The sequence below is a fragment of the Neophocaena asiaeorientalis genome, unplaced genomic scaffold, assembly GCF_003031525.2.
Source record: "Neophocaena asiaeorientalis asiaeorientalis breed wild unplaced genomic scaffold, Neophocaena_asiaeorientalis_V1.1 scaffold249, whole genome shotgun sequence".
In the NCBI taxonomy this organism is placed as follows: Eukaryota; Metazoa; Chordata; class Mammalia; order Artiodactyla; family Phocoenidae; genus Neophocaena; species Neophocaena asiaeorientalis.
The window spans coordinates 10,334,271-10,359,660 of NW_020172625.1; the positions used below are offsets into that span (position 1 = coordinate 10,334,271).

The window sequence follows — 25,390 nt, forward strand, 5'->3', positions numbered from 1 at the left end:
AGGGCGCGGCCAAAAAAACCCCCCGAAAAAAAAAAAAAAAAAAAAAAAAAAGAAGTCCACCTGCCGCATTTGGTGTCTTGCCATTACCTTGTGCCAGCAGAGAGCTGCTGGGCTTAAAGCCTGAGGACACAGCAGCGGCTGGCCTCCTCCTACCCCCAGCCGACCTGGTCAGCCATTCCCAGCTCCTGGGCTGTATGAATATAGTTGTCTGGCTGGGAATGGGCAGATCTACAGATCCTGACATGACTGGCAGAGGATGAAGCCAAAGTGGTGAAAAAGGGAATCGGGGTGTGAGCCAGCACCGAGGTGAGGCGGGCGGCTGTGTCAGAGAAGGTTAGGGCTCAGAAGGGCCTGTGGAAATGGGAAAGAGGAAGGATTTTGTCCGGAAGGAACACGCACGACCACGTGGATTCTTAAGTAGAAGGATTTTAACTTTATTCTCAAGGGACTTCCAGAGCCCAAAGAATTTTCTGTACAGAGCCCTTCATAAGCTAAGGCAGAGCTTTCAACCACTGTGCCGATGATCCAGCTGGATTTTGGAGACAGGGGCGACCTGGACCACCGGCTCTGTTGCCTTCAACTCCGGCAGCTGCACTCGGGGCTCCAGACCCTCTCCGGGTGACCCAGCGTGCTGTCCCAATGCTGTCATCTCTCTGTACACCATGACGCAAAAGGAGGTAGACAGGCACCAAGTTAGGGGGTCTTGCGGTGCTGAGAGAACAGGCCTTGATCAGGTGCAGATTGAACATTAAAAGGAAGGAAAGAATGATGAGAGCCAGGGAAAGAATTCTGGATTCTGTTGCACAAACAGAACACCGTGTGTAGATGCTTTCTGTAACTTTCCAGAAGGTCTGTTTTCTTTGCAGTCTCTCTGGTGATTTTCAGTCTTATGTGTGATGGTGGTTCTCTGGTTAATAACTGAAAAAATTACAAGCTTTCCACAGCAGCAGTGAAGATTCTGATGGCTTCAGTCTGGCCTGAGTGGCTCATGAATCCAAACCAAAGCAATTTTTAAGAGTGATAATGGAGAAAATGGCTTCACACATGAGCCAGGGAGAGTTCAGTGGTAGGGGCTATTTAATTTGGACACTTTGAGAGTCAACACCCAGAGGCTTTCTATCTTTTAACTAATTCATTGGAAAGAAGACAGTGTCTTGAGATATGCCCAGTGCTGTAAATTCAGAAGAAATACCTCCTGCACTGCCCACCATTTTGAAAAAGCTTCCTTGAATGGGGCTGACAGCCACAGGAATTGCATCAGACTGACCCAGATTATAGTAGGTACAATCTGGCTGCGCGCAGAGCGGTCAGAAACACAAGAACAAGAGAGGAGGGACAGAGAAGCCCCGAGGACCCTCTCTCTCTGGTCTGGCCTGCAGAGTTGTCCACAGCACAGGAAACTGTCACTTAGCATGGGTGGGTTTTCCAGCTGTGGATTGTTCAGGTCCTTTGCTTCTCTTTTTTCTACCTTTTGACTCTATTACAATTCATCAGGTAGGCTCAGGGAGAGAGACCTGTCAGCATGTCTCATGAAGAGTTAGGTGAGAAAGAAGGCCGAAGCCATCTGTTACAACGAGTGTCTTGAATGATCTGTGCCTTTCACGTCTCGTGACCCATGTGCTCCCCCATTGCCATGGCTGGTTGAGAGGTACGTTGGCTCTGGGAGGTCTCTCTGTTTCCTGTCGTCAGGCTTCAGAACTACCCTGCCCACCTCTGTTTCCATTAGTTCCCTCCAGCTCAGTTCCACTCATATTTGTCTTGACTTTTTCTGAGAACCACGGACCTGGTCCAGCTCTCAAACCCAGTTTGGGATTACCTATTGGTTTGGGTCAAACCATGCCGACCCTGGGGACAGCTTCTTTTTGTATTTGTGTATCTGGCTCGCCATTTCCCCTTATTCAGATTGCAGTGCAAGGATGTTAGAGCGCAAGAATGTTCAGCAAGTGTGAAGAGGTAGGGAGGGTCCACTTGTAGCCTCCGCTGGCCACATGCCCAGGTGCATTCTGACGCAGGTTTTAAGAGAGCCTCTTTTTCCCAATTCCCACTCCTTCCATCCACATGAACTAAATGCTTTTTTCACAGGTTCTGTAAACGCAGCAGAGTTTATAGAGTGTGTGAAAGTTTCTGGTAGCACCTCAGAACCGAGTTTATTTTTTCCCAGAAACAGTAGGCATCGCTGCCAGAAGGGGTACGTCTGCCCCTTCTCAGAAACATCAGGTGATGATGCTACGCCAGTGACGCACGACTGCCGGGGACATTGGGCACCCAGGGGTTAGTTAATGCAGCTAGGTCAGACACCCTGGGATGTGGTCACATCTCCTGTTACAAGTTGCATTATTGACTAGGGAACATCTAACACCACTAGAAATAATCCATCAGGCACACACTGAGGTCAGGAGTTAGCCTCAGCTCACAAGTGGACACACAAGAGCTGGCCCTTCTACTCAAAGAATACCAGTAAAGATGGAGAATTTTTGGATGTACCAATTTGAGTGTCACGAAGACGAGGTAGGTGGATCCTCGGGCTTCAAAATTATGTTTGCTGCTTTGCTCTTGGTTTTCTTCTCCTAGTCCTGTCAGATTGTGAGTTCTCCGCATTTCCCTTGATAGTAGGAGTAAGTGAACAGAGCTGGAATAGGAATAGGACGGGAAGAAATGTAATCAGGTTTGCCTGTTGCTCACAAGTCCAAGATGACCTGCAAAGAGAAAAGGCTGTTTGATCACTTAGAAAGAGGTGCACTTTGCTTCCTCTCCAACAGTGTGGCATTGTTATTTGCTGTGAAAATGAGTTCCTTTGGGCACTGTAGCCTCTAATTCTCGGCTCTGTGTCGTGTCTTTTGCTTCCGTGATGCTAATGAAACTGAATGGAGATTAGTGCCTTGCACATAAGGAACTGTTTTGCTGATAAATGAACTAACGGGCATAGTGGACCCTGTACAGTGCCTGGCACATAGTAATCCATCTGCAAATGGTAGCTGTTATTGTTCTTAGCAGATAATGTGTTATTACAGCAAATAGTGTGCTCTCAGCTGCATCTCTTAATACAGACTAACAGTCACTTTGGTTTTCCTCTCACCGTTCAATGTGGCCTGAGGAAGCCAGTGTAGGAGAACCATCAGGGAATATGGACCTAGATGGAGACATGAATAGCAGGCTTCCTCCATAAATGAGTCCATCACAAGTTGTAACACCTTTCCAATAAATACAGTGAGGCTATTTTTGGGAAAAGGTAACATCGGTTTATAGATCAACTTTATCAGATAAGTTATCCCACCTTGCAGGGATGACTCTAGTTAATAGTTAACTAGTCAGTTTTGTGGGTTTTCTTTTTTTTTCTTTTTTGCCTTTAAGAACATGGTTTCAGAAGCTTGGAGCCCTTTAGATGGTGATAAAATGAGTGATCTGTGTGGTCCCCCCAAGATGAAAGCGGCCTCTATCTGAGGAGATTGCTGCAGTGCAAGGTTCTCTCCGAGCTACGAGGTGGGCCGGAAATTCACACTACAGCCTTGCCATGGGTTTAACAGACTTGGAGATGGGAATGCTAGCATTTTCCCTGTGGGAAAAGAGGATGGAAATAGAATATTCTGACAGTTATCTCAAAATGTTCCATTGGTATTAATTGAATCCATTATAAATGTGTATATAAAATACTTCATTAGGCCCAGGCTATTATCGTTTTAATGACATAATTATGCCCCTACAATGCCTATGCTAACTTTCCTGTTTCACCACATTAAGGAAATACAAACGTGCATTGATAATATAGTTTGAATTGAGAGTGAATAATTATGGGTTTCTTCAGCAGTTTCAATTTTCAGAAGCACAAACATACCTTGGAGCAAGGAGAAACTAATCATATATTTGTTTTTTTTAAATAATTGTAACATGGAGTAGGTTAATTTAAAACACCTTAGATCAGTGAGGAAAACAATGTACATTGACTTGAGAAAAAGGATTATGCTGTTTAAACCAACACGCGTAGTGAAAAAGCTATGTGAGGACACAGGAAGCAAAGAAGCTCCATACAGCCCCCAAAATGGAAGTTTCCCAGGAAAACTAGAGCATGTACTGTGGCCTGCCCTGAGTAATGCCCCCACCTTTGAAAGTCCATATAGAAAAGGGAATGGAACCAGAATGTTCAGGCTGGACAGGACTTGAGTGACCAAATGCTTGATTACGGTCTATGAAATACCACCTTTGAGCACATTTGTTCCTGCTGTGTCTGCAAGGCTACTCTAATCATCTGAGGGTGCAGACGTGCAAGCAGAATCTGCCGAAGAAGGGAGACAGACCGTGATGAAACATTAGTAAAGGTGAGGCATCACCTCACACCAGTCAGAATGGCCATCATCAGAAAGTCCACAAAGAACAAATACTGGAGAGGGTGTGGAGACAAGGAAACCCTCCTACACTGTTGGTGGTAATGTAAATTGATACAGCCACTATGGAGAACAGTATGGAGGTTCCTTAAAAAACTTAAAATACATCGACCATATGACCCAGCAATCCCACTACTGGGCATATACCCTGAGAAAACCATAATTCAAAAAGAGTCATGTACCACAATGTTCACTGCAGCACTATTTACAATAGCCAGGACATGGAAGCAACCTAAGTGTCCATCGACTGATGAATGGATAAAGAAGATGTGGCACGTATATACAATGGAATATTACTCAGCCATAAAAAGAAGTGAAATTGAGTTATCTGTAGTGAGGTGGATGGACCTATAGTCTGTCATACAGAGTGAAGTAAGTCAGAAAGAGAAAAACAAATACCATATGCCAACACATGTATATGGAATCTAAAAAAAAAAAAGCTGGTTATGAAGAACCTAGGGTCAGGACAGGAATAAAGACACAGACGTAGAGAATGGACTTAAGGACATGGGGAGGGGGAAGAGTAAGCTGGGATGAAGTGAGAGAGTGGCATGGATATATATACACTACCAAATGTAAAATAGGTAGCTAGTGGGAAGCAGCCACATAGCACAGGGAGATCAGCTCAGTGCTTTGTGTACACCTAGAGGGGTGGGATATGGAGGGTGGGAAGGAGATGCAAGAGGGAGGGGATATGGGGATATATGTATATGTTTAGATGATTCACTTTGTTATACAGCAAAAACTAACACAACATTGTGAAGCAATTATACTCCAATAAAGTTGTTAAAAATAAAATAAAATCAGCCTTAAAAAAAAAGTAAAGAGCAGACATAGAGAACAGACTTGTGGCTGATGAGGGGTAGGAGGGTGGGGAGAGGGATGAGTTGGAGTTTGGGATTAGCAGATGCAAACTTATGTATAGGATGGACAAACAACAAACTCCTACTGTATAGCACGGGGAACTGTATTCAATATCCTGTGATAAATGATAATGGGAAAAAATATGAAAAAGAATTATATATGTATAACTGAACCACTTTGCTGTACAGCAGAAATTAACACAGCATTGTAAATCAACTGTACTTCAGTAAAATTAAAAAAAAATATGGGCAAGAACCCTAGCTATATGTGGGTACAAACTTCCACATGAGCACATAAGTGCAATGCTGCATGTGTCCAGAACCTACTGTGTATATAAACCTGTTTCCTTTTTGTGTGTCCTTTTTCCTCTGATACTAGAGGATTGGTGTTCATGCATCCTTCCATGTATTCAACACACTTATTGAACTCCTGTTGTATATTTCATGGGGAATCCCGTATTAAGCCCTTGAAGAAGAAAATGTAAATTAATCATAAATCCTGCCTTCATGGTGCTTATTAAAATATTGTAATTAAAATATTATTCAATAGCATTAGAATTTTATAAAATATAAGGGAGAAAGTGATGCACCGTAAGAATGGCACAGATAAAATACAAGCAGCTCTCATAGGAGAGGGATTCCTTTCACCTAAGATATTGGAAAGACTTCATGAAAGAGTTAACATTTGAAATGGGCCTTTGGTGTGTTGTGGACATGTGGAGTTCAGACAAGAGCATCAACAAAGGCTCTGAGCAGAAACTCACAGGTTATATACAGGGAACAGAAAGGAGTTCAGTTTGGCTTGACGACAGAGAATAGGAACTGGAAGGGTAGAAAATGGTAAAGAACTTAAGGCCAATCCTTGGATTCCTTGAGTGCCAAGGTAAAGAGTCTAAGAGTTATTCTTTAAGCAAAAAGGAACCACTAAAGTTTTTGAATTGAGGAGTGAATTGCTCAGAGCTTGTTAAAACTGTCTTTAAAAATGAGAGTCAATAGGTGCTTAGTGAGAAGCCTCTGGATGTCTTAGTTTGGGCTGCTGTAACAAGATACCATAGACCCAGTGACTTAAACAATAGAAATTTATTCCCCACAGTTCTGGAGTCTGGAAAGTCTGAGATCAGGGTACCAGCATGGTCAGCTTCTGGTGAGGGTTCTCTTCCTGGTTTGCAGATGGCTGTCATCTTGCTGTGTCCTCACAGGGTGGAGAGCAGGGAAAGAGGAAGCACGTTCTCTTGTCTCTCTTATAAAGGCACTAATCACTTTCATGAGGGCCCTACCCTCATGACCTAATTAACTCCCAGAGGCCCCACCTCCTAATACCATCCCACTGGGGGCTAGGGTTTCAACATATATGTTGGAGGGAGACACAGTCTGTAACACTGGTGAAGAAGGTTCACGAGTTCTTAGTGTTTGGGTCACATGTAGTATGTCGACTGCTTGGTGACCTTAAAAATAAACTTATTCTCAGGTTCTGTGAGTTGCTCCATATCTAGCCTTCGTTGCAGTGAAATTTTCCTTTGGAGGGAATGCGTACTTGGATCCACGGGTACTGAGACTCATTAAACTTGGCTAGAGCTGGCTGGGGTCTTTCATCAGGTGTCCTAAACAGTGGAGTATCTCGGTGTGTTATGGTTATACATAAGCTGTGTTCTCAACTAACACTAGAGCTATGCATATGCACACGATTCTGTTTTGTAAATCAATCACCATAATAGCATCATGCTCAGCCCTCATATTCCGATGTGCTACCTTGAATGGGAGACTGTGGGCATGTCAGAAATTGCATACAGCCATCGTGTATACCCCCAACCATAGCCTGTAATGAGCTATTCTTGCCAGTATACAAGTAAGAGTCTTGGGGCTTATAAATTAACTTAAAATCTTTGTGGTATGATTTTTATAGAGCCTTCTATGTGCTTTTTAATTTTATTCATGAATAAAATGTTAATAAGGAAGGAAACGAGATGAAGAAAACATCCCAATGGGTATGTGTTGTCCTTGTGAACACTCTCCCATAGGGGTGAAATCACTTTTGTTACTGTTGGGATCTTAAAAGACTTATTAAATATTGATTGAGTGCATTGTGTGTGCCCAGGCACTGAGCTGACCCTCTGTGTGCTTTGTCACCAATTAATCCTCACCTCAATCCCGAGAGGCAGGTAATTACTGTTTTCCTCAATTGTCAGGAGAATCAGAGAGGTTGGGAACCTGCTCAGGGTCTCAGCTGTGAGTGGTAAAGGCAGAATTCACACTCAGCTCTGCCAGATGCTAGGGCTTGAGCAGTTAACCCCTTCAGTATCCTGAAACCTCAGTTGCAATTTTACTTGTTCTGCCACAATACAAAATAAAACGCCAATCTTTTTCAAAGGAGAAATGTTAACTTGTGTTCCCTGTAATCACCTATACTTTTGAAAATAGACCCTAATATTGGAAAGCCAGGTCATGATGGCTTTGAAGACTAGACACAGTGTCTTAGGAATTGATTTTTTTTTTTTTTTTTTTTTTTTTTTTTTGGGGTACGCCGGCCTCTCACTGTTGTGGCCTCTTCTGTTGCGGAGCACAGGCTATGGACGTGCAGGCTCAGCAGCCATGGCTCACGGGCCCAGCTGCTCCGTGGCATGTGGGATCTTCCCGGACCAGGACACGAACCCGTGTCCCCTGCATCGACAGGCGGACTGTCAACCACTGCGCCACCAGGGAAGCCCTTTTTTTTTTTTTCTTTTTTTTACTTCTGCCAACCAACAGGCTTTGTTCAGGGCCTTCCAAGTACCAGACACTGTGGCAGGAAAGGCTGTGTCTTCTCCACTGGAAGCCTTCTTTGACCCAGATGGTCTCTCCTCCCTCCTGCTCTTGACTCTTATGGAAGCTGTCATGTCACATTTTAACCACCAGAGGAGAGGGAGGGGTGTCCCAAAGGATCCCTATGTAAGTGTACCTTCAAAGGCCTACTTAAAATTAATTCACTTACAACAAAGACCAAAGTTTCAAGTAAGAATGGGGAGAAAGGGATTTGATTAGAACTTTACCTTGAAAGACAGTACTAAAAAATTACAAACATAAGCTTAGTTTATCTTTTGACTAACAACATGTTGGTTATAATTTCATCTATATGTGAATTCTTAGAGAAGAAGTATTTTTTCATTTATTTTATTGAAGTTTAGTTGATTTACAATGTTGTGGTAATTTCTGCTGCACTGAAAAGTGATTTTTATGCATATATATTCTTTTTCATATTCTCTTCCATTATGGTTTATTACAGGATATTGAATATAGGTTCCCTGTCCCTGATCCCAGTCAGACCTTGTTGTTTGTCCGTCCTATATATAATAGTTTGCATCTGCTAATCCCAAACTCCCAAGCCATCCCTCCCTCCCTCTCTCTCCCTCTTAGCAACCACAAGTCTGTTTTCTGTGTCGGTAAGTCTGTTTCTGTTTTGTAGATAAGTTCATTTGTGTCATATTTTACATTCCGCATATGTGATATCATATGATATTTATCTTTCTCTTTCTGACTTACTTCACTTAGTATGATCATCTCTAGGTCCATCCATGTTACTGCAAATGGCATTATTTCATTCTTTTTTGTGGCTGAGTAGTATTCCATATACGTGGAATGGTATGGTATATACCACATATATGTACCATATCTTCTTTATCCATTTATCTGTCAGTGGACATTCAGGTTGTTTCCATGTCTTGGCTATGGTGAACATTGCTGCTATGAACATAGGGGTGCATGTATCTTTTTGAATTATAGTTTTGTCTGGATATATGCCCAGGAGTGGGATTGCTGGATCATATGGTAGCTCTATTTTTATTTTTTTAAGGAACCTCCATACTGTTTTCCATGGTGACTGCACCAATTTACATTCCCACAAACAGTGTAGGAGGGTTCCCTTTTCTCCACACCCTCTTCAGCATGTGTTATTTGTAGAGTTTTTAATGATGGTGGTACCTCACAGTAGTTCTGATTTGCATTTCTCTAATAATTAGCGATGATGAGCATCTTTTCATGTGCCTCGTGGCCATCTGTACGTCTTCTTTGGAGAAATGTCAATTTGATCTGCCCATTTTTCAGTTGGGTTGTTTGTTTTTTTGTTACTGAGTTGTATGAGCTTAGAAGAGAAGTATTGACTTGGGGAGTTGTAATTTGTCTCAAAAAGAGTCATTGAATCATACGATAGAAGAACTGCCTTCAATTCACACGTGACTTGCACAGCGTGATCAGAAACAGTCCTTTCAATCATAAAGAGGACCATTTCAGCAGAAATATTTAAAGACTGTTTTGCCAAGGGCCTCTCTTTATTATCAGATGTTCAGATCGTGCTCTTTTAAAGCACCTCTAACATTGTCATCCTTCCATTTTTCTCTTAATTGTTAACTGGTATAACTCCATCAACTTTTCAATGGTCCATAGTGGGTTTGAGCAGTTCTCCAACTTTGCCACCTTCAACTTTCTGAGATTCTGCTTTTTCTTTATTTCTTTTTGCAGTATTTGCACTTCTGCTCTGCAGTGCAGTTGCTGTTTTGTTTTGTTTTTGCCTAGAAATGCCAGATGGTCCCAACAGTCAACAGAGACCAGCTGACAAAGACATGGACCAGGTAGATGCTAGTGTTTTGGAGGGAGGCTATTAAGGTGGACACTAACCTTGCGAGTAGTCAGCTCCATAGCGGCTGTTTTTATGTTATGGTGACTTTTATTTTTCTCAGGGACTCAGAGACATTGCTACGGAGGACACACTGCATTTGTTTGTGGGTCTGTCTGCCCTGCTAGATCAGGAGCTCCTTGGGCACAGTCAGGGATTTGGGCTCCCCAGACACTGTCTGTACTTCATGTTAAATAAATGAGTGAATGGCCCAGGTCAGACTCACTTTTTTGTGTCTTTTGACTGGAATTCCTCCAAAAGTCTTTCAAGATCCCTGTACACCTCTCCAGATCACAGCTTTACTCTCAGTCCTGCCTCAGTCCTTAGGCCTTTCTGAAAAGAACACTGCCCGTTTGGAAAGAGCCAGGGGCCCTTTACCCATGGTTTTGGGGTGTTCCTATTACCATCCTGTCAACTTTTCTGGGTGGTAATCTTCTCTTCATGCTGATGTCCAAGGATGAAAGAGGATTAAGGGAAAGGGAAGAGCAAACCCCTCAACCCTCTAGATTTTCCACCTTAATTAATTCAGGAAATAGTTATTAAAGTGCCTACATTGTGCTTCTTCCATGAGGACAGTAGGCCAGTGGCTCACAAAGAAAATACCCTCTGGGCAGAGAGTAGGCAGTTTGTCACCAAGTGGGGCTCCGGTGACTCGTCCCTGCCCTTCAGCTCATCTCTCCCTTCCCTGCAGAGCTGTGCTTCCCTCCCTGCCTCTGTTTCTAGTACCTTCCACTTCTTCCCTATCCCATCCCATCCTGCTGCATGAATACCATCCCGTTTTCAGGATTCAGCTGAAGCAATTCCTTCCCAATGTAGCATTGCTGATAGACACCCCTCCCCTTCTGCAGAGAGACACCCTCCCAACCCTGTGTCTTTATGTATGGATTCATATCCTAGCCACCTGGCACGACGCTGACTTTACGTGTCTCCTCCCACTACCTGGAAAGGAGTGGGGGACAGAACCACAACATCGTTTTCCTCTTTGTTTCCCTGGCCCAGTGCTAGGAACACAAGGAGGCACTGAAATGTCTGTTGCAGGAATAAGTTAATAGTAATTATTTGTGCACTGTTTTTTTCCCCTTCATGCATAGCCTGAAAATTCCAGGAACTGTTTGTCTCTCACCTCTACCACCAGCCGTTAGTTTGCCCCAAGGAGATGTCCAGTTGGAATGAAAATGAATGATTGGCTTTCCCTTGGGATACTATTGCATCCTTAGGCGTAAGATCGGGACTGTCCATCTCTTGTCCTGGCATTGAAGAGCCTAAGTCTTAAGACCGACAGCTCTGCTTTGTGGAACCCCAGAGCTGTGGGAAATCTGCTGGAACATAATTTGCAGAAGACGTATTGTTGAGCTTAAGGAGACCTCCTGTAATTACCAACACAGGGAATTGTTGAGTCATCTTTGAACACTACCTCCCTAGAGACACCCTGTGTGGCACTTAACCTTTGTGAATTTCCAAGCCCACATTTGCTTCCCACCCTTGTCTCATTTGCCTAAAACTGAATATCTGTTCAGTAACCCAGAAGGCATGAGACTCCAGACAGAAATATGTAATGATAGTTTTTACTGTTTGCATCATTTTGTTGGTTAAATTTTGCCTCCAGTACATCTTTGAAATATAAAAAGTATTATCCAATTTCTGGTTTTCTTTCCACTCTTGAGCGTATAACAAGGCAGAAGTTGAATTGATGTTAACACCCTTGTTTGGGCTCCATGGAGCCTGTGTCTGCTCTGAAGATGTTTGTCCACCTTGACTTTGTCAGCAATGGTGTGGTGGGTAGTGGGCTTCCACCAGGTAGGGTACTCTCTTGTTTGGGGACAGTTTTTGCTTTAAAGGAGCTTAGCTGGAGCTAAGGTCTGAGTCTTCACAGGCGAAGGCCACTTCTCTAGTTCAAAATGCAGATGTAACATTCTACACATAACAGCGTAGAGGTCTTATATCAGAAAGAGGCTTACCACTGATCACTAAAAAACTGCAAGAGAGTAGTGGTTGACTGCTTTCTCTGCAAGTTGGAAAACATGGTAAGGCTGGACACCCCACTGACATCAGTTATTCAGTAAATGTTTACTGGGTGCCTACTGTTTATAAGACACAAGGCTAGGAACTTGGATTATAAAGATGAATAAGACAAGAGCCCTCCGGAGAGTTCTTGGGAGAGGGGAGGCAGACACATAAACAGATAATTACAAAACCCGAAACATGCCATCAGGGGAGAATGGTACCTTGAATAGAGTCTGAGAAAGCTTCAGCAAGATGAGTGCTTTCGAAGGAGAGAATGAGGGAGAACTCTCTAGGTGGAGGTCAGTAACGGCACGTGCAAACAGAAGGCAGCACAAGGGGCCTCATTTGCATGCAGAAGGCTAGGGCATGAGTGTCTGAGGGGAAGTGCCGCCTGATAAAGGCTGGTGTGGGTCCCCTGAGAACCTCGGTGAGAGCAGTGCCCACCAAAGTCACATTTGTGCCTCTTCTCCAGTGTCCCATGGTGGACACCTGGGACTGGCCATCGAGCCTTACTGTGGGGTCTGACCTGCCTCTTCTGCATCCCAGCCTGCTCTCCAGATAATCTGTCTTCTCACATCATCTGGCGATGACCTGGTGCTCACAACATTGCAAAGACTCCATTTTCAGAAGATTTGCAACAGAAAATAATTAGAGAAATAGGCACTGTGGGATACTTAGGGAGCATTTATTTTTTTCAATGAAGGCGCTATACATGGCTCTCAAACCAAGCAATCAAAGAAAAAGCAGCTGCTCTAGCTTCCCCAGGGACTAGACCTTTAAAATTTTTGTGACAGAGAAAACTACTTGGGGAAAAATAGACATAAATGTCCAAGGAAGCTCTTCAAGTTTGAAAAACTGGGAAAATTTAAAGGCATTAAATTATCATGAAAACTTGACTACATTAATTTTGAGTAGGCCAGACATAGAGCTAACTCAGCAAGTCCCCACCACCTCTCTTGGGTGCCGAATGAAAAATTCTGTGTGTTCTTTTTAAAGGCACACAGGGCACCTTTCTTGTGTCCGGGGACCGTGGGGCTTGGGTACTTCGTGTCTGATGTTACCCTAATGCTCATCGTCTTGACTTAACTGCGGAGCAGCTGATTGCTGCCTGTGAGTGTTGAAGAGGCTCATTGGTCCTCACCTCCCTGCTCGGGATCAGGTATATGGGCTCATGGGAAACAAATCCAGGCTTCACAGCAATAGACTGGGATGGTACCACATCTGTGTGTATAATACTGCATTTCACCATATCGTGCTTCAGCTCATTTGGTGTTTCCTGTCATTAAGACTCTATGGAAAGGATTTATTGTTTTTATGATTTCACACAGTGCTTGCTGGGGGCCCCCTTGTATGTGAGCGTGCCCCCTCCCTCCCTGAGCACCATTGCTCCGTGGGACATTCTCCCTTCCCACGCAGAGATGTACTACTGACGTCTCTGTGCCTCCGCTTCCCCGTGAGGTTCAGTCTCCAGAGGTCAGAAGCAGGTTCTAGCTATTGCTCGTGTGATTTTGCTTTCTTTACCCAGAACATACCTCTCCTCAGTCACAGCCCCACGCTTCCTCAGAGAATAGGTCCTTGACTGGGTTCGGTTTTATGCCTTCTATCAAACATCACCAACAGACTGTGAAGCTGCATGTCCTTCCTCTCAGAGGACCATGGCTGCAGATTTCGTAAGCATCCCTGTGGCTCCCCTGAAGGTTCTCTTCATCCCCCCAGATTTCAGGAGCGTGCAGAAATGTTTGGGAACCAGCTGGGGAGGGTTTTCAGCGCCTGCACTGTTCCCATCCCTGTGCTTGTTTTCTTTCTTTGGTCATTCAATCAGCAGGGCTTAAAGGGCGCTGGCCTGGAGCTTCAAATCCATTCAAGCAGGACCTGCACAGGGAGCCTGAGCCCATCACCAGGTTGGGCACTATGCTTTCCAAACCTTTTCTATGCCTTATTTTTAAACATACCATTTAACAAAGAATTTTTTAACTCTTCTAAGAGTATCACGGTAATGTTTTTTGGTTGCCGAAATATCTCTGTGTTTTCAGTGGCCTCTGGATTATTTCAGACAGAATATTTCACAGGTGGTGTGGTTTCCAGTCATCAGAATCAGTCCCGGCTGCCTCTTTAAAAATTCATGTTTTAATTTTCCCCTTTCCTTTCAGGTAATCTTGGGCAGGTGATTTTATAAGACGTTTAGCACCCAAAGTCTTTTGTTTCCCTCAGTAAGAAAAATTTTTTAAAAACGGAAACATTTGAGTATCACTATTAGCTTTATTCACCTAGGGCTTTAAGTTTGATATTCAACTTTCGCGATGCTTGAACACTTGGCCTAAGGTGCGGGGCCGGGTGAGGCTGAACTGTAAGGGCTCCTTTGGAAACAGGGCAGGAATCTAACGAAAGCTCGACAAATCCAAGGCTTCTATGTACATTTGGCAGTTCCTTTCCAAGAAAGTTTTCTCACTGCTGAAATGTGCTTCAGATATGACCTCTGTGTCCCCCAGGGCTGGGCGGTTCACCCAGTCCCTCACTCTGTGATGCTCACTGTGATTTCCTCTGCTGTCTGTGTTGCAGTCCCCGTCTCCTGGCAGTTCCTCACCCCTGGGTGCAGAGTCTTCGAGCACACCCCTTCATCCCAGTGACCCCACGGAAGCCTCCACAAATAAAGAGGTAGGGTACCATTTTGTTTCAAAAGCCATCAGCCCGTTATGTCTTATTCTGTTTCTGGTTTATGCTTTCTCCAGCCTCCAACAGAGCTGCTGACCCAGATTACCCTGCGGAGAAAAATTCTGATCTCTCCAGCGTGGAATTCGGTGATAAAGCCATGCCATCCAGTTTGACAGCCGCTAGCCACAGGTGTCTATTTTAATTCATAAATAAAATGAAAAAGTCACCTCCTCAGGCACACGAGCCACATTTCAAGGGCTCGGCAGCCACACGTGACTAGTGGCTATTGTACTGGAAGCAGAGATTACTGAACGTTGCCATGATGGCAGAAGCTTCTCTTGGACGTGGGACGTCAAAAGCTCTGTTTAGCAGCATCCTTCCTAGAGGTGATATGAGCCTCAGTGCCATGGCATTATGGTTGCTCTGTGGTTTGGGAAATGGGCTGGTTTCTTAAATACTAATTTATTTCAGGCCCAAGTGAAATATCTTTCATGACAACAGGATGACTGCTTGTCCTGGCTTACCTGGGGTGGTTCCGGTTCACACCTGTTGTCCAAGCAGTACACCTGGTGAGCACCCCGTCTCACGTTTGAAAGCGGCAGCGCTGTCCAGGAGAACTTTCTGTGATGCAGGGAATGTTTTACTTCTGGACTGTCCCATATGGTAGACACTACCACGTGTGCCTAGCAAGCCCTTGAGGTGTGGCTAGTGGCACTGAGGAAATGAATTTTGCATTTTATTCCATTTAAATTAGCTTCAATAGCTGTGTGTGGCTAGGGGCTGCTGGACAGTGCAGCCTTAAAGTGTCTCTTTGGACAGCAAATCGTATGGTCACCCTACTGATGGAGGCCATGCTGAGCACTGGCAGAGAATATTGAAGACAGAAGATGCTGCTTTGCTCCCACTAAGGGTTCTGGGGCTAGAAACGGGCAGGTGTTTTTCCCCTGAGAGGGAGCCATTGCCCTCTGCAGCACCTGTTGTCCTTTGACACCTGACTAACCGCTACCCTCACCTACTTATGAACTAGCAACAGGTAAACACTGGCCTGCACCATCATCTGCATGTGGGCTCAGCTCATTCTAAATCTAGATGCTGCCTAAGTAACACTGAGGACAGGCGTTAAAGAGCTAAACCACATGATGAATAAGTGTCTCATTTTTCCTTCCTTTTGCTAATAATTTTCCATTAAATTCGATGGAAGAAAGCGACCTCCATTTTAACCTGAGTGGCAGATCGCTTCCAAAAGGAGCCTTAGTTAAAATTTACCCTTAAAATATCATTGAATTCACGTACGTTTGCCATTAAATATTCATGCAGGGGAGAAGTATTTTTTTCATTAATCTATTCATATTAAACCAAACAAACATGAGGAGACCTTCTCTGAAACGGCACCAACATTAGAATTTAGATTTGAAATATGCTTTGTCCTTCTCTGGTCTTCATCAGGCCACAGGAACTGGAGTAATGGGCTTACGGTTTCTGCTGGCCCTGCATCCTACAACGTCACCTTGTACTTTATTATTCATAGCACACGAATAGGTAAGAACAAATGGCAAGAAGAAAAGCCACAGTGATAATAACAGTAATGAGAGTTACCATTTCTTGAGCATTTATGGTGTTCAGGCACCAGGCCAAGCAAGTCACATAGTATCTCATTTAGTCCTTAAAATACTTCTGCGAGGTAGGAATTAATGTCCTCATTTGTTAGTGGAGGAAGCTGAGAGGTTAAGTAACTTACCTGAGGTCCCAGATCTCACATGTGGTAGGGCCAGGTTTTGAATCCAGAGCTCCGGAGAGCCCAGGCTCTTAACACCAGAATCTGCTATCCTTGCAATGAAGAGTACTTGCCGGTCACACACTGAATGGACAGGGTAGCTTGCATGTTATTATTGCAGTTTTCAAGCCTCCGGACTCTACACATGGTTTATGTGACCTCCTGGAACATCCCAGAGATTTGGCCTTTAAGTTCTTGAATGTGGCTTTATTAATTCTTGAATGTTAAGGATCAACTAATGTTCATCTCTGTCCACATGTGGGAAAACACAGGGCTAATCAGACATCTGAATATTCAGCGTTTGATTATTCATCAGATACAATAAGCAAGTTTCTCATTTGGCACACGTTTCTGCATATCTTTAGAAATAACGATGAAAATCCTCTTTGTGTGCAATAATTAGAGATTAGAGACTCTTTCGTTTCACAAAACTCTTTAAAAAAAAATTTACTACTCCAGAGATTAAAGAAAGCCAGTCATGAGTTCATGAATAGAGAATAAGTGAATGTACCAAATGCCCTCCGTTGTGGCTCTAAATAAAACAGCAGCTTTTAGAGCCATAGACTAAAGCAGTTCTTTTGTAGCATCTGCTAAAATCTAAATCTAATAGCCCAAGAAAATATAAATATAAATTGGCTTCTTGGTTGTACCTGGAGGCTAAACCATTTTGATTAGATGAAGTAAAGCCCTCATTGCCCCTAGATGCTGAGGGCAAGGACAGGGAAATGGTTGGGGAATAATAATCTAAAAGTCTTTGGCTCTTATGAAGAAGCTAGCTTTCATCTGCATACCATGAAGTTACGGATTTTTTTTCCTTAAAGCAACAGAGTTTAAGCCAACAGGCACTCAGCTGGGCCTATCTTCTCACTTGAGTAAATGGAAAGTAAAATTAATGTGAAGCACCATTGAAATTGGAGGCCTCTTTTCTCCTATCCACATAATCTTGGCTTTCACTAGGTGTGCCTCTTTCCATAAATGCGTTAGCAGCCAGTAACTTTTCGTTCCTGGTGATCTTGTGTCCTTAGTTTCTTTAAAGGTGATCCTTTCTGAAACCAGAAACCCACCCTCTTTGGTGTGAGGAACCATTTCATCCCAGTGAGCACATCTGCAGCAGGTTTACTGAGACTCATCTGCATTGTGTATTGTGTGATTAGTGTTGAATTCTTGTCATTGTCCTGGATTGAGTTTAGAGTCTTAAAATGGTTTCTTCGACTGCCTCCAATTTTTCACATAACAGTTAACACTAATATTTTTTAGCATGTTGTGCAAATATTAACTAATTAGTCATTCCTTAGCCATTCCCATCTTCCAAGTGAAGAGCACTGTATAAAGTGCTATGATATGGAGTTGTTTCCCATGATATACCAGCCATCATCTAGGGCCCTTCAGTCTTCGAGTCCACTAGGCACCTCAGAGTATACCATCAATTCAAGTCAACCTACTGAGCAGCTATGTTGTACTAGGTAGTCTTGTTCTGAAATGATCACCTAACACCTGGTAGATTCTTGGCAATGAAAATCTTTAGGTTTTTTGAAGATAACCCTTGGCCATGCAAACCCTGATTTTGCCCATTTTAGGGACTCTTGTCTTTTACATTAGCTCTCCACTCTCCTGTAATTCTCTCATCACCCTGCCCTAGACACACCAGCTGCAAATTTTGTCACTGGTTGGAGCAGGAATGAATTACCTATTCTTATTCCACTGAGAGTTAACTCTAGGACATTTGCTTGTGAAAGGAACCAAGTGGTAAGTACTGCTCCTCTGAGAGCTAGCATTTAAACTGCCATCCAATCAGGTTCTAGAAGGTTTCTAGCTGATTATATCCACTTCCAAGGATGCTCTGGGAGACTGACGTTTGCTTTGAGGTTTTACTTAGTATAAGAAATTCCAGGGTTTTTAAATTACCTCTCTGTTTATTGGGTTCTTATTTTAAGGTAACACAATAATAACTTATGTAATGGGTTTTTTAAACTAAAATACATCAGTAAGGGATGAAAGGAAGAGATAAAAACTGTAGCAATCATTTTTAGCACAGTTAGAGATCAGTGCAGCAAAGACATAAAGTGGAATAAAATTCTCAAAGGGAATTCTTAATTTTAGCATATAATCATTTCATTGGTGCCTTTACTAATCGGCAGTTTCTCACTTAGACACCCAAATTCTTAAGAATACAAATTGAGTCCTTTTTATTGCTATTACTGATTATGAATTTTGGTCCATGGGTTATTTTTTAAGATGACAGACATCTCTCTGATTGTAGAATGTAGGATTTTTAGATTATCTAAAATATGAATGGGTGGTTCTGGGCTTTGGGTAACCTTTAATAATAAATGCATATGTTTATTCACACGTCACTTTTTGTAGCCCAAAATGGTTGACAACTGGTTAATATCTGTCATTGGGGATGTATTTATTTTTCATGTTGCACAGATGGCTGTGTTAATGCATTTTTCATCATGCTTTGCTCTTTTTGAAACCTCTTTGTCTTAATTGCAGTCAAGAAAAAGCTTGGCTTCATTCCCAACCTACGTCGAAGGTAAGAGCTGAGAAGGAAATATTGAACACCGAGTCATTCATGAATCTTCTAGCATTTTGGGTATTGGAAGCCCTGGGCTGTAAGACGATAGTGGGGAAAAGAGACCACAGAGTCACCTATTCTCAGTCTTAAGTCTTAGAATCTTAGACTAAAACAGCAGTAGCCGTGAACCTCTCAAAGACCCTCCTCCCTGCCTTTGCTGATTCTGTCCAGGAGACTCTGAGGCTGGGGGCTTTGCCCAGCCTAGAACTGGCCATATTGGATCCAAAACCCAAGTCTCCTTATCTCTAGTCCAATATACCTCTTGCATCCATCAAGGCCCATTCAAATGGGAATGATGTTTAACTAAGGGAGAAATTTTGCTCTTCATTTAAAAAATAAATAAAAAGACCTTCCCAGTAATTCCCGTTTCTTGCTTGGATGAGCTAGTGATAGTAACATTTATCAAGCTCTTTCTTACTGTCTGCCAGGTACTGTTCTAAGCACTTTCTATGTAATAACTAATTGAATCCTCACGTTGACCTTGTGAAGTGGGTTTTATCATTATCCCCGTGTTATGCACGAGAGAACTGAGGCATGCGGGGTGTGAGCAACCTTCCCAAGATCCCACAGTTAGAGTAGCAGAGACAGGCTGGGAACCAGAAGTCTGGCTCCACCATTCTCCCTGTAATCAATATCCGATGCAGTGCCTTTGTTTTCTGCCACACAAATGTTGATATTATGCAGGTCCTATGGTTTCTGGCGATTTGCTTGTAGTTTGGTGTTCCTGGCAATATCTTGTCACCTAGTTTTGTTGTAAATATATTCCAGTGGTTTTTGGTTTCCCTATCTAGTTTCTTTGTTTTAGGTGGTGATTAAGAGAGAATAAAAAACTATGCTACTACGACCATCTTCTTAGAACCCTCCAAAGTAGTTTTTTAATGCTAAACAAATTATGTAAATGTTTGTCTAACACCCTCCTCTGACTTCTCAATTCATTTATAATAAAATTACAATTTATTAACCTAAAAAAAAAACATCTGATGCAGGACTGCCACACATGGTTGTGCAGGTTGTTCACTGCACAAATGTATCCTGTCAACAAGCCTGGTGGGGCCACAACTCAATCGAGGCTAGACATCCCAGCTTGAGGTCAGGCCACACAACTGGAGCGTGCTACTGATCCTCTACCAGGGAGGACAGCAGATGATTTGGGGGGCAGGGTAGATTGTCATTCCCTTGAAGGAGGATTTTCTGGGAGCCAGAGGATGCCCGGACATCGTGTCTGGCCTTTGGGTCCTGTGCATGAACCGTGGGTGTGTTCCACTGCCCAAGAATGAATTACCTGGATTCATAAACCAGCCTGAAGCCCAGGACAAGCTCATAGGTTTGGTTGTTACTCAGGTTTCTTTCTTGAGTAACTTGGAAATTATTTCCACCATCTTTGCAAAGCTCCAAAACTCCACAAGAGTACCTCGGGGAGTTTTCAGAAGTTGACTGTTTCAGAATAGTCAAAACTATTCTTCACATCCATCCCTCTAGGCCTAGAGATTTTCAAGCTCGGCATTAACATGAGTGTGAAGATATAACATGTGTGCTCGTTCACCCACAGAGCAGCATAAACGCATCACTGAAAAGGAAAACCTGCAATTCTTTGACTTAGGACCAATATAACTTTTTTTTTTTTTAACTTTAAAAAAATCCACTAGCACTGAGCCTAAAATGAACTTATGTAATTCGGGCTGTTTTTTGTGAGTGTAATACCGTGACATTTGATTTTAGTCAGTTTCTCCAGAGGATAATTGACATAAGATCATATCTCAAATATATATTTGTTTAGGTCCAATAGTTCTGTCTCTTGGCTGCCTGACATTTATACAGTCACTTAAATATATCTGGATTGCTTTTAAATATATCTGCATATCCATACTCATTATGGTTAAAGAAGGACCCTTTTCAGTAAGTAGAGCTAAATCCACTGATGAATATATGATATTGGAAGTCCCATAGAGAAGATGTTGCATTTTTGTTTTTCTTTTAACATTCATTATTTTCACAAAATAAATGGAAGCTTCTTAAAAGTTGCTATTCCAGGTGAGACCTTTTTTTCCTCAATACCGGGTTGTCAAAAATGATTATGTTTGTGTAACGTTATAAATCTATCACTGGAATTTGAGAGAAGACTGATAATCTCTTACTTTTTACAAGGCATAGTGTGGATCCAAACTTGTCCATGTATTATTTTAGGTTGACAGTGCTTCCCTGCTATATACCTAAAGTTGTACATTGTAAATAACCTGCATCCTTCTCACATCTATAAAAGCTTCAGGGTAGGAAGGGTGTAGCTGTTGAGAAGCATGTAAGTGACTGGTATGTGGTGGAGGCAGCTTTGGCTGTGTACCACTCAGTGTTTATCCGGAGTCTCAGAAAGAATGAGAATCAGAAAACTAACAGGTTTCCTGACTTAATTACTACACACACGCTTTGTGAAGGCCTTTCCTAAAACATTGTTAAATTTCTTTTTTTCCACCACCAACTTGGTTTTAGGAAAATGAATAGATTACTTTAAGGCTGTACCCTGATAAGTAGCTTATCGTGGGAAGCAGCTGTTTAAGCTCAAGATGAGCTGGATGTGTAAGGATAAAGATAAAAACCATTTCAGATTAGCTCTCCAAGAGGAAAAAGCAAATTGTTTCCATTTCAAATTATCTAATTTACGACGCTGAGGTTTTAACAGTGGGTTAAAAAGTATATTTTAGTCTTTCCAAATATGGCATTCGAGCCAAAGAAAATACATATAATTTCATTGCAGAATTAAAAGGCCTTTCTTAGCACATCTGTTGTAAAGTTATATATTATTCCGAAACGTATTTTAATTTCCAGTAGGGTTTACAGGTGATCGTGGTTAGAATCAGATGCCCCCATTTTAAATATTTAAAACTAAGGTTTGATTTAAAAGGCTGGTGAATGAGAACAGAAAATTCCAGTTTTCCTTGGAATTGATATGTATGTAGACGCAGGCCGGGAACATTGTAGCCTGTGAGTCAGCAAGGTAGCAGCATGAGACCATGGCTTTAGGGTAATGTTACCTGTCTTGCAGATTTCAGGTTAGAGGCTATTTTGGGAATCCAAACATGTGGCAACAAATACTCATTTTTCTGATTTATAAAATCTGTTTCCCCCATTATGGATAAGATGGAAGGGGGTGATATGCATGGGTGGCGAGTAAAGGAACTGCTGTAAAATGAGTTTTTCTAATAAGACGGCCTTCTGCTCACCTAACCATTTGTCCAGCAAACATTTATTTGATACCCAGTGGGTGACAGACACTGACTAGACACAGGACAGCCAGAGATGACTGTGACGAGCTCTTTGTCCCAAAGAGCTCGCAGTCTAACAGGCAAAACACTGTTAGACTGCGAGCTCCTTTATCACTGAACTTTATGTTTCATGTTTAAATAAATATTCACATTGTTTCTCACAATAAATGGACCGGGTGAAATAAGCTTCTCTAGGAAGAAATCGTTCCTTCTATTTGCAAATGAGGGCTGAGTGAAGGTAGACCAGAGAGATGCTCTAGACTCGCAGGTTGATGCACCTGCTCAGGGGTCTCTGGAACTGGCCCACCTGTGCTGGAGGTGAGCGGCGGGGGAGAGGTGGTGTGATCGGGGTGTAGAGCGTGGCTTCACTCACCGCTGTGGCTCTGTGTGTTACAGTTCCTGGACCCTGTGACCCTGAGGACTTGATCGATGGAATCATTTTTGCTGCCAATTACCTGGGCTCCACCCAGCTCCTCTCAGACAAAACCCCCTCCAAAAACGTGCGCATGATGCAGGCCCAGGAGGCAGTGAGCAGGATCAAGGTGAGGGCGCACCGTGTGCTCCGAGGGGGGCGGCGGGCAGATGTGGGCGCCTGAGCCGGCCGTAGTGCTCACCCCACACCTCATGTCCCGAGCTTAGAGGAGAGGAGATTGAGGTGACGTGGCAGGCAGTGCTTATACACGTACCTGCCAACAGTTCTAAACGGAAAAAAGATTTCCAAAGTATGCTGGAGTCCTGATGTATAAATGCTACATAATTTGGTTGTTCTTAATGGCCAGTCTTGAGGAAAGAGTGTAAAGCTTTGAAAAGTTGAAAAGTTGAGGAAGGGTAACATTGCAAGTGTTATATTTCCAATATAATATGTGAGAGCTGTATCTCTGTATTTCCTTGTACGGTTAGAGACCAGTGACTAAAACGTCCGTGATACAGTGTGGTTCCAACTAGCTGTCACTGCATTCGAACCGGTTGATCCTGTTCAAGCTAGACTGAACTGGCTTGCTTCACCTAAAACGAGCCATTTGATCAGATCTACCCTGGCTAGTCTGAACCAAGTCAGTGCAAGGGTAACTCGGTGCAAACCAGTCGTAACCTGTTTGAATCTGCCTTATCAAGATTTAAAAGCAGCGAGCCTGTTTGATCCCTGAAGAAGCACTTTTGTCTAGTTTAAATCATTCACAGCTAGTTTGAACCAGCCAGAGCTGGTTTGATCCCATGGAAATGCAGAGCTCTAGAATCTCCACCACGATGCTAGTGCCACCTAGAACCACGGACAAGCCAAGGGCGACAGGGACCCTCATGGTGCCATCACGTAATTCAAGTGCCATTAAGTGCCACCAGCACCTAGAACCCCTGAGGCTGTTTCCGTGTAGAGCCACAGGCATCGCATCACCATTGAAATCAGAGCCGGGTGTTTCGAGTGAGTTGGGATAGGTTATGACTTCCCAGATTTGGTTCTGTCTGGTGTCCACTGGCCAGAATCAACTCCCTCCTCAAGGGACCAGTCCCTTTTTCATGTCTTCTCTCTCACACATCCCCAAGTTCCATCCTGGGCTTCGTGTGGCATGTGGAATGAGAAGCACGAGTAGAAGGCCATACGTGAGAGTCCTTTACTGTCTCCATCAAGGGAAGAATATTTCTTGAGCGCTTATGTGTGCAAGGCTGTGCAAGGTCCCCTGAGGGAGGGAAAATAGTGATTTGTAAAGTGAGATCCTTACCCTCAAGCTCAGCAGCACAAATGAGCAGTGAATCAAGCCAGCGCACGTGCAGGGGGTGCCAGAGGAGGAGAGAGGGGTGTCAGGAACTAAGGGCCACGGGAGTGCGGAGAGACCTTGAGAGATGAGATGCTGCCTGAAAGCCCAAGGGAGGGGAGAGCAGCAACCACGGAGGTCACAGAGGCCACACAGCAGGGGCCGTGCTTCTGGTCCTCCGGTCGGGGCTGATTCCCATCTTATTCACATGCCCAGGCTGTGCCATGCCCTGAATATTAAACAAGGGCAGCGCTGGCCCTTCCCTTCACTACCCATCACAGCACAGTAAGCCCACACTGCAACTTTTGATAATATTATCGACATTTTAGGAATTAGGATGTATAAGCCAGAGAGTAATTCACAGCTACATCTTACCCCCAGAGATGCATCTTATCCTGCGACTCCCAACAAGACAACTCCCTGACAATGTATCAAGCTGACCTTCCTGCCCTCCGCATCTCTCAGACTCAGTAATGCTGCTGGTAGAACATCAGGTTCCTGTTGAGCTGCCCATCCAAGCTTGGCCTGATTCTTTTTCACTGTCTCCGTTATCATAAAGAGGTGACAGTAATACCCACAGATGTCCCCACAGCCTTCTCCATCTTAATTTAGTATCTCCCAGGCACAACGTTCAGAACAAGAACGCACAAACCTCTCTGAGAGAACAAGCTGCTTTTCAGGCATTGTCCTGCCTTATTTCATACAGAGCAGAGAACTTTAAAAACATAGTCTTTAAGGACGTACTTCTGACCCCTCCTGTCCCACAGTTTCCAAACATGTTATGATTTTGTTACATTAACATTTGCTAAGTAAACCCCCAGGGTGCCAGATGGTGAGCAAAACACCACAAGAGAAATTGAGATAGAGAAGTTTATGACTCACAGGTCCTGGAGGAAGTACCTGCACACCTGGAGGGGCCAAGTGGGGAGGTCAAGGCAGGACCTGGGCATAAGCCTTTCTTTATTGGGGTCTGTGGGTGGAGTGCTTTGAGGTTGCCAGACTAAGGCCGGATTGTTCACTTCAAACCAAAATGGGGTTTTGGTGAGCTCCGTGGGGGTCTTACCTAAGGGGCACCAACGGGGAAGGCCCTGGGAGGCAGGGGGAGACTTGTTCACAAGGGCCATCGAGGGGGTCCTTTCAGGAGCTTCCATTTGCATGTGACTCTGCGGGCTGCTCTCCACAGCATTTGCTTGCATGAAGGAGCCAATGTCATTTTAAGGCCCACGCCAGCTGCTTGGCCAAACCAAATGGATGCTGAGGCAGTAATACCGTGGAGTAACTTAGCTGAACTCTTAACCCAGCACTTAGTTTCCCAGGTTAGTGGTACTGTCAGCTCCCCCAGGGTCAGTGCAATGACCCGGCGTGGTTCTCTGACAGACGGGGACCCCCTGTCAGAGAACCATGTGTTTGGAAATGGGGTGGTGCTTTTGGTTGTCACAGTGTCTGGGACATTTATATTGGCATTAGTGGCCAGAACCAGAAATACTTGA

General features: G+C 43.6%; 1 protein-coding gene across 1 annotated transcript in view; it reads left to right on the forward strand.

Annotated features, from left to right (window-relative positions):
- The window catches only part of APBA1 (amyloid beta precursor protein binding family A member 1), a 74,448-nt gene that overhangs the window by 21,488 nt on the left and 27,570 nt on the right, over nt 1–25,390 (forward strand). Inside the window, exons 2-4 of the mRNA XM_024738996.1 lie at nt 14,451–14,546; nt 18,814–18,853; nt 22,549–22,694. Coding sequence (XP_024594764.1) covers nt 14,451–14,546; nt 18,814–18,853; nt 22,549–22,694 — 282 coding nt within the window. The remainder of the gene's footprint in view (nt 1–14,450; nt 14,547–18,813; nt 18,854–22,548; nt 22,695–25,390) is intronic.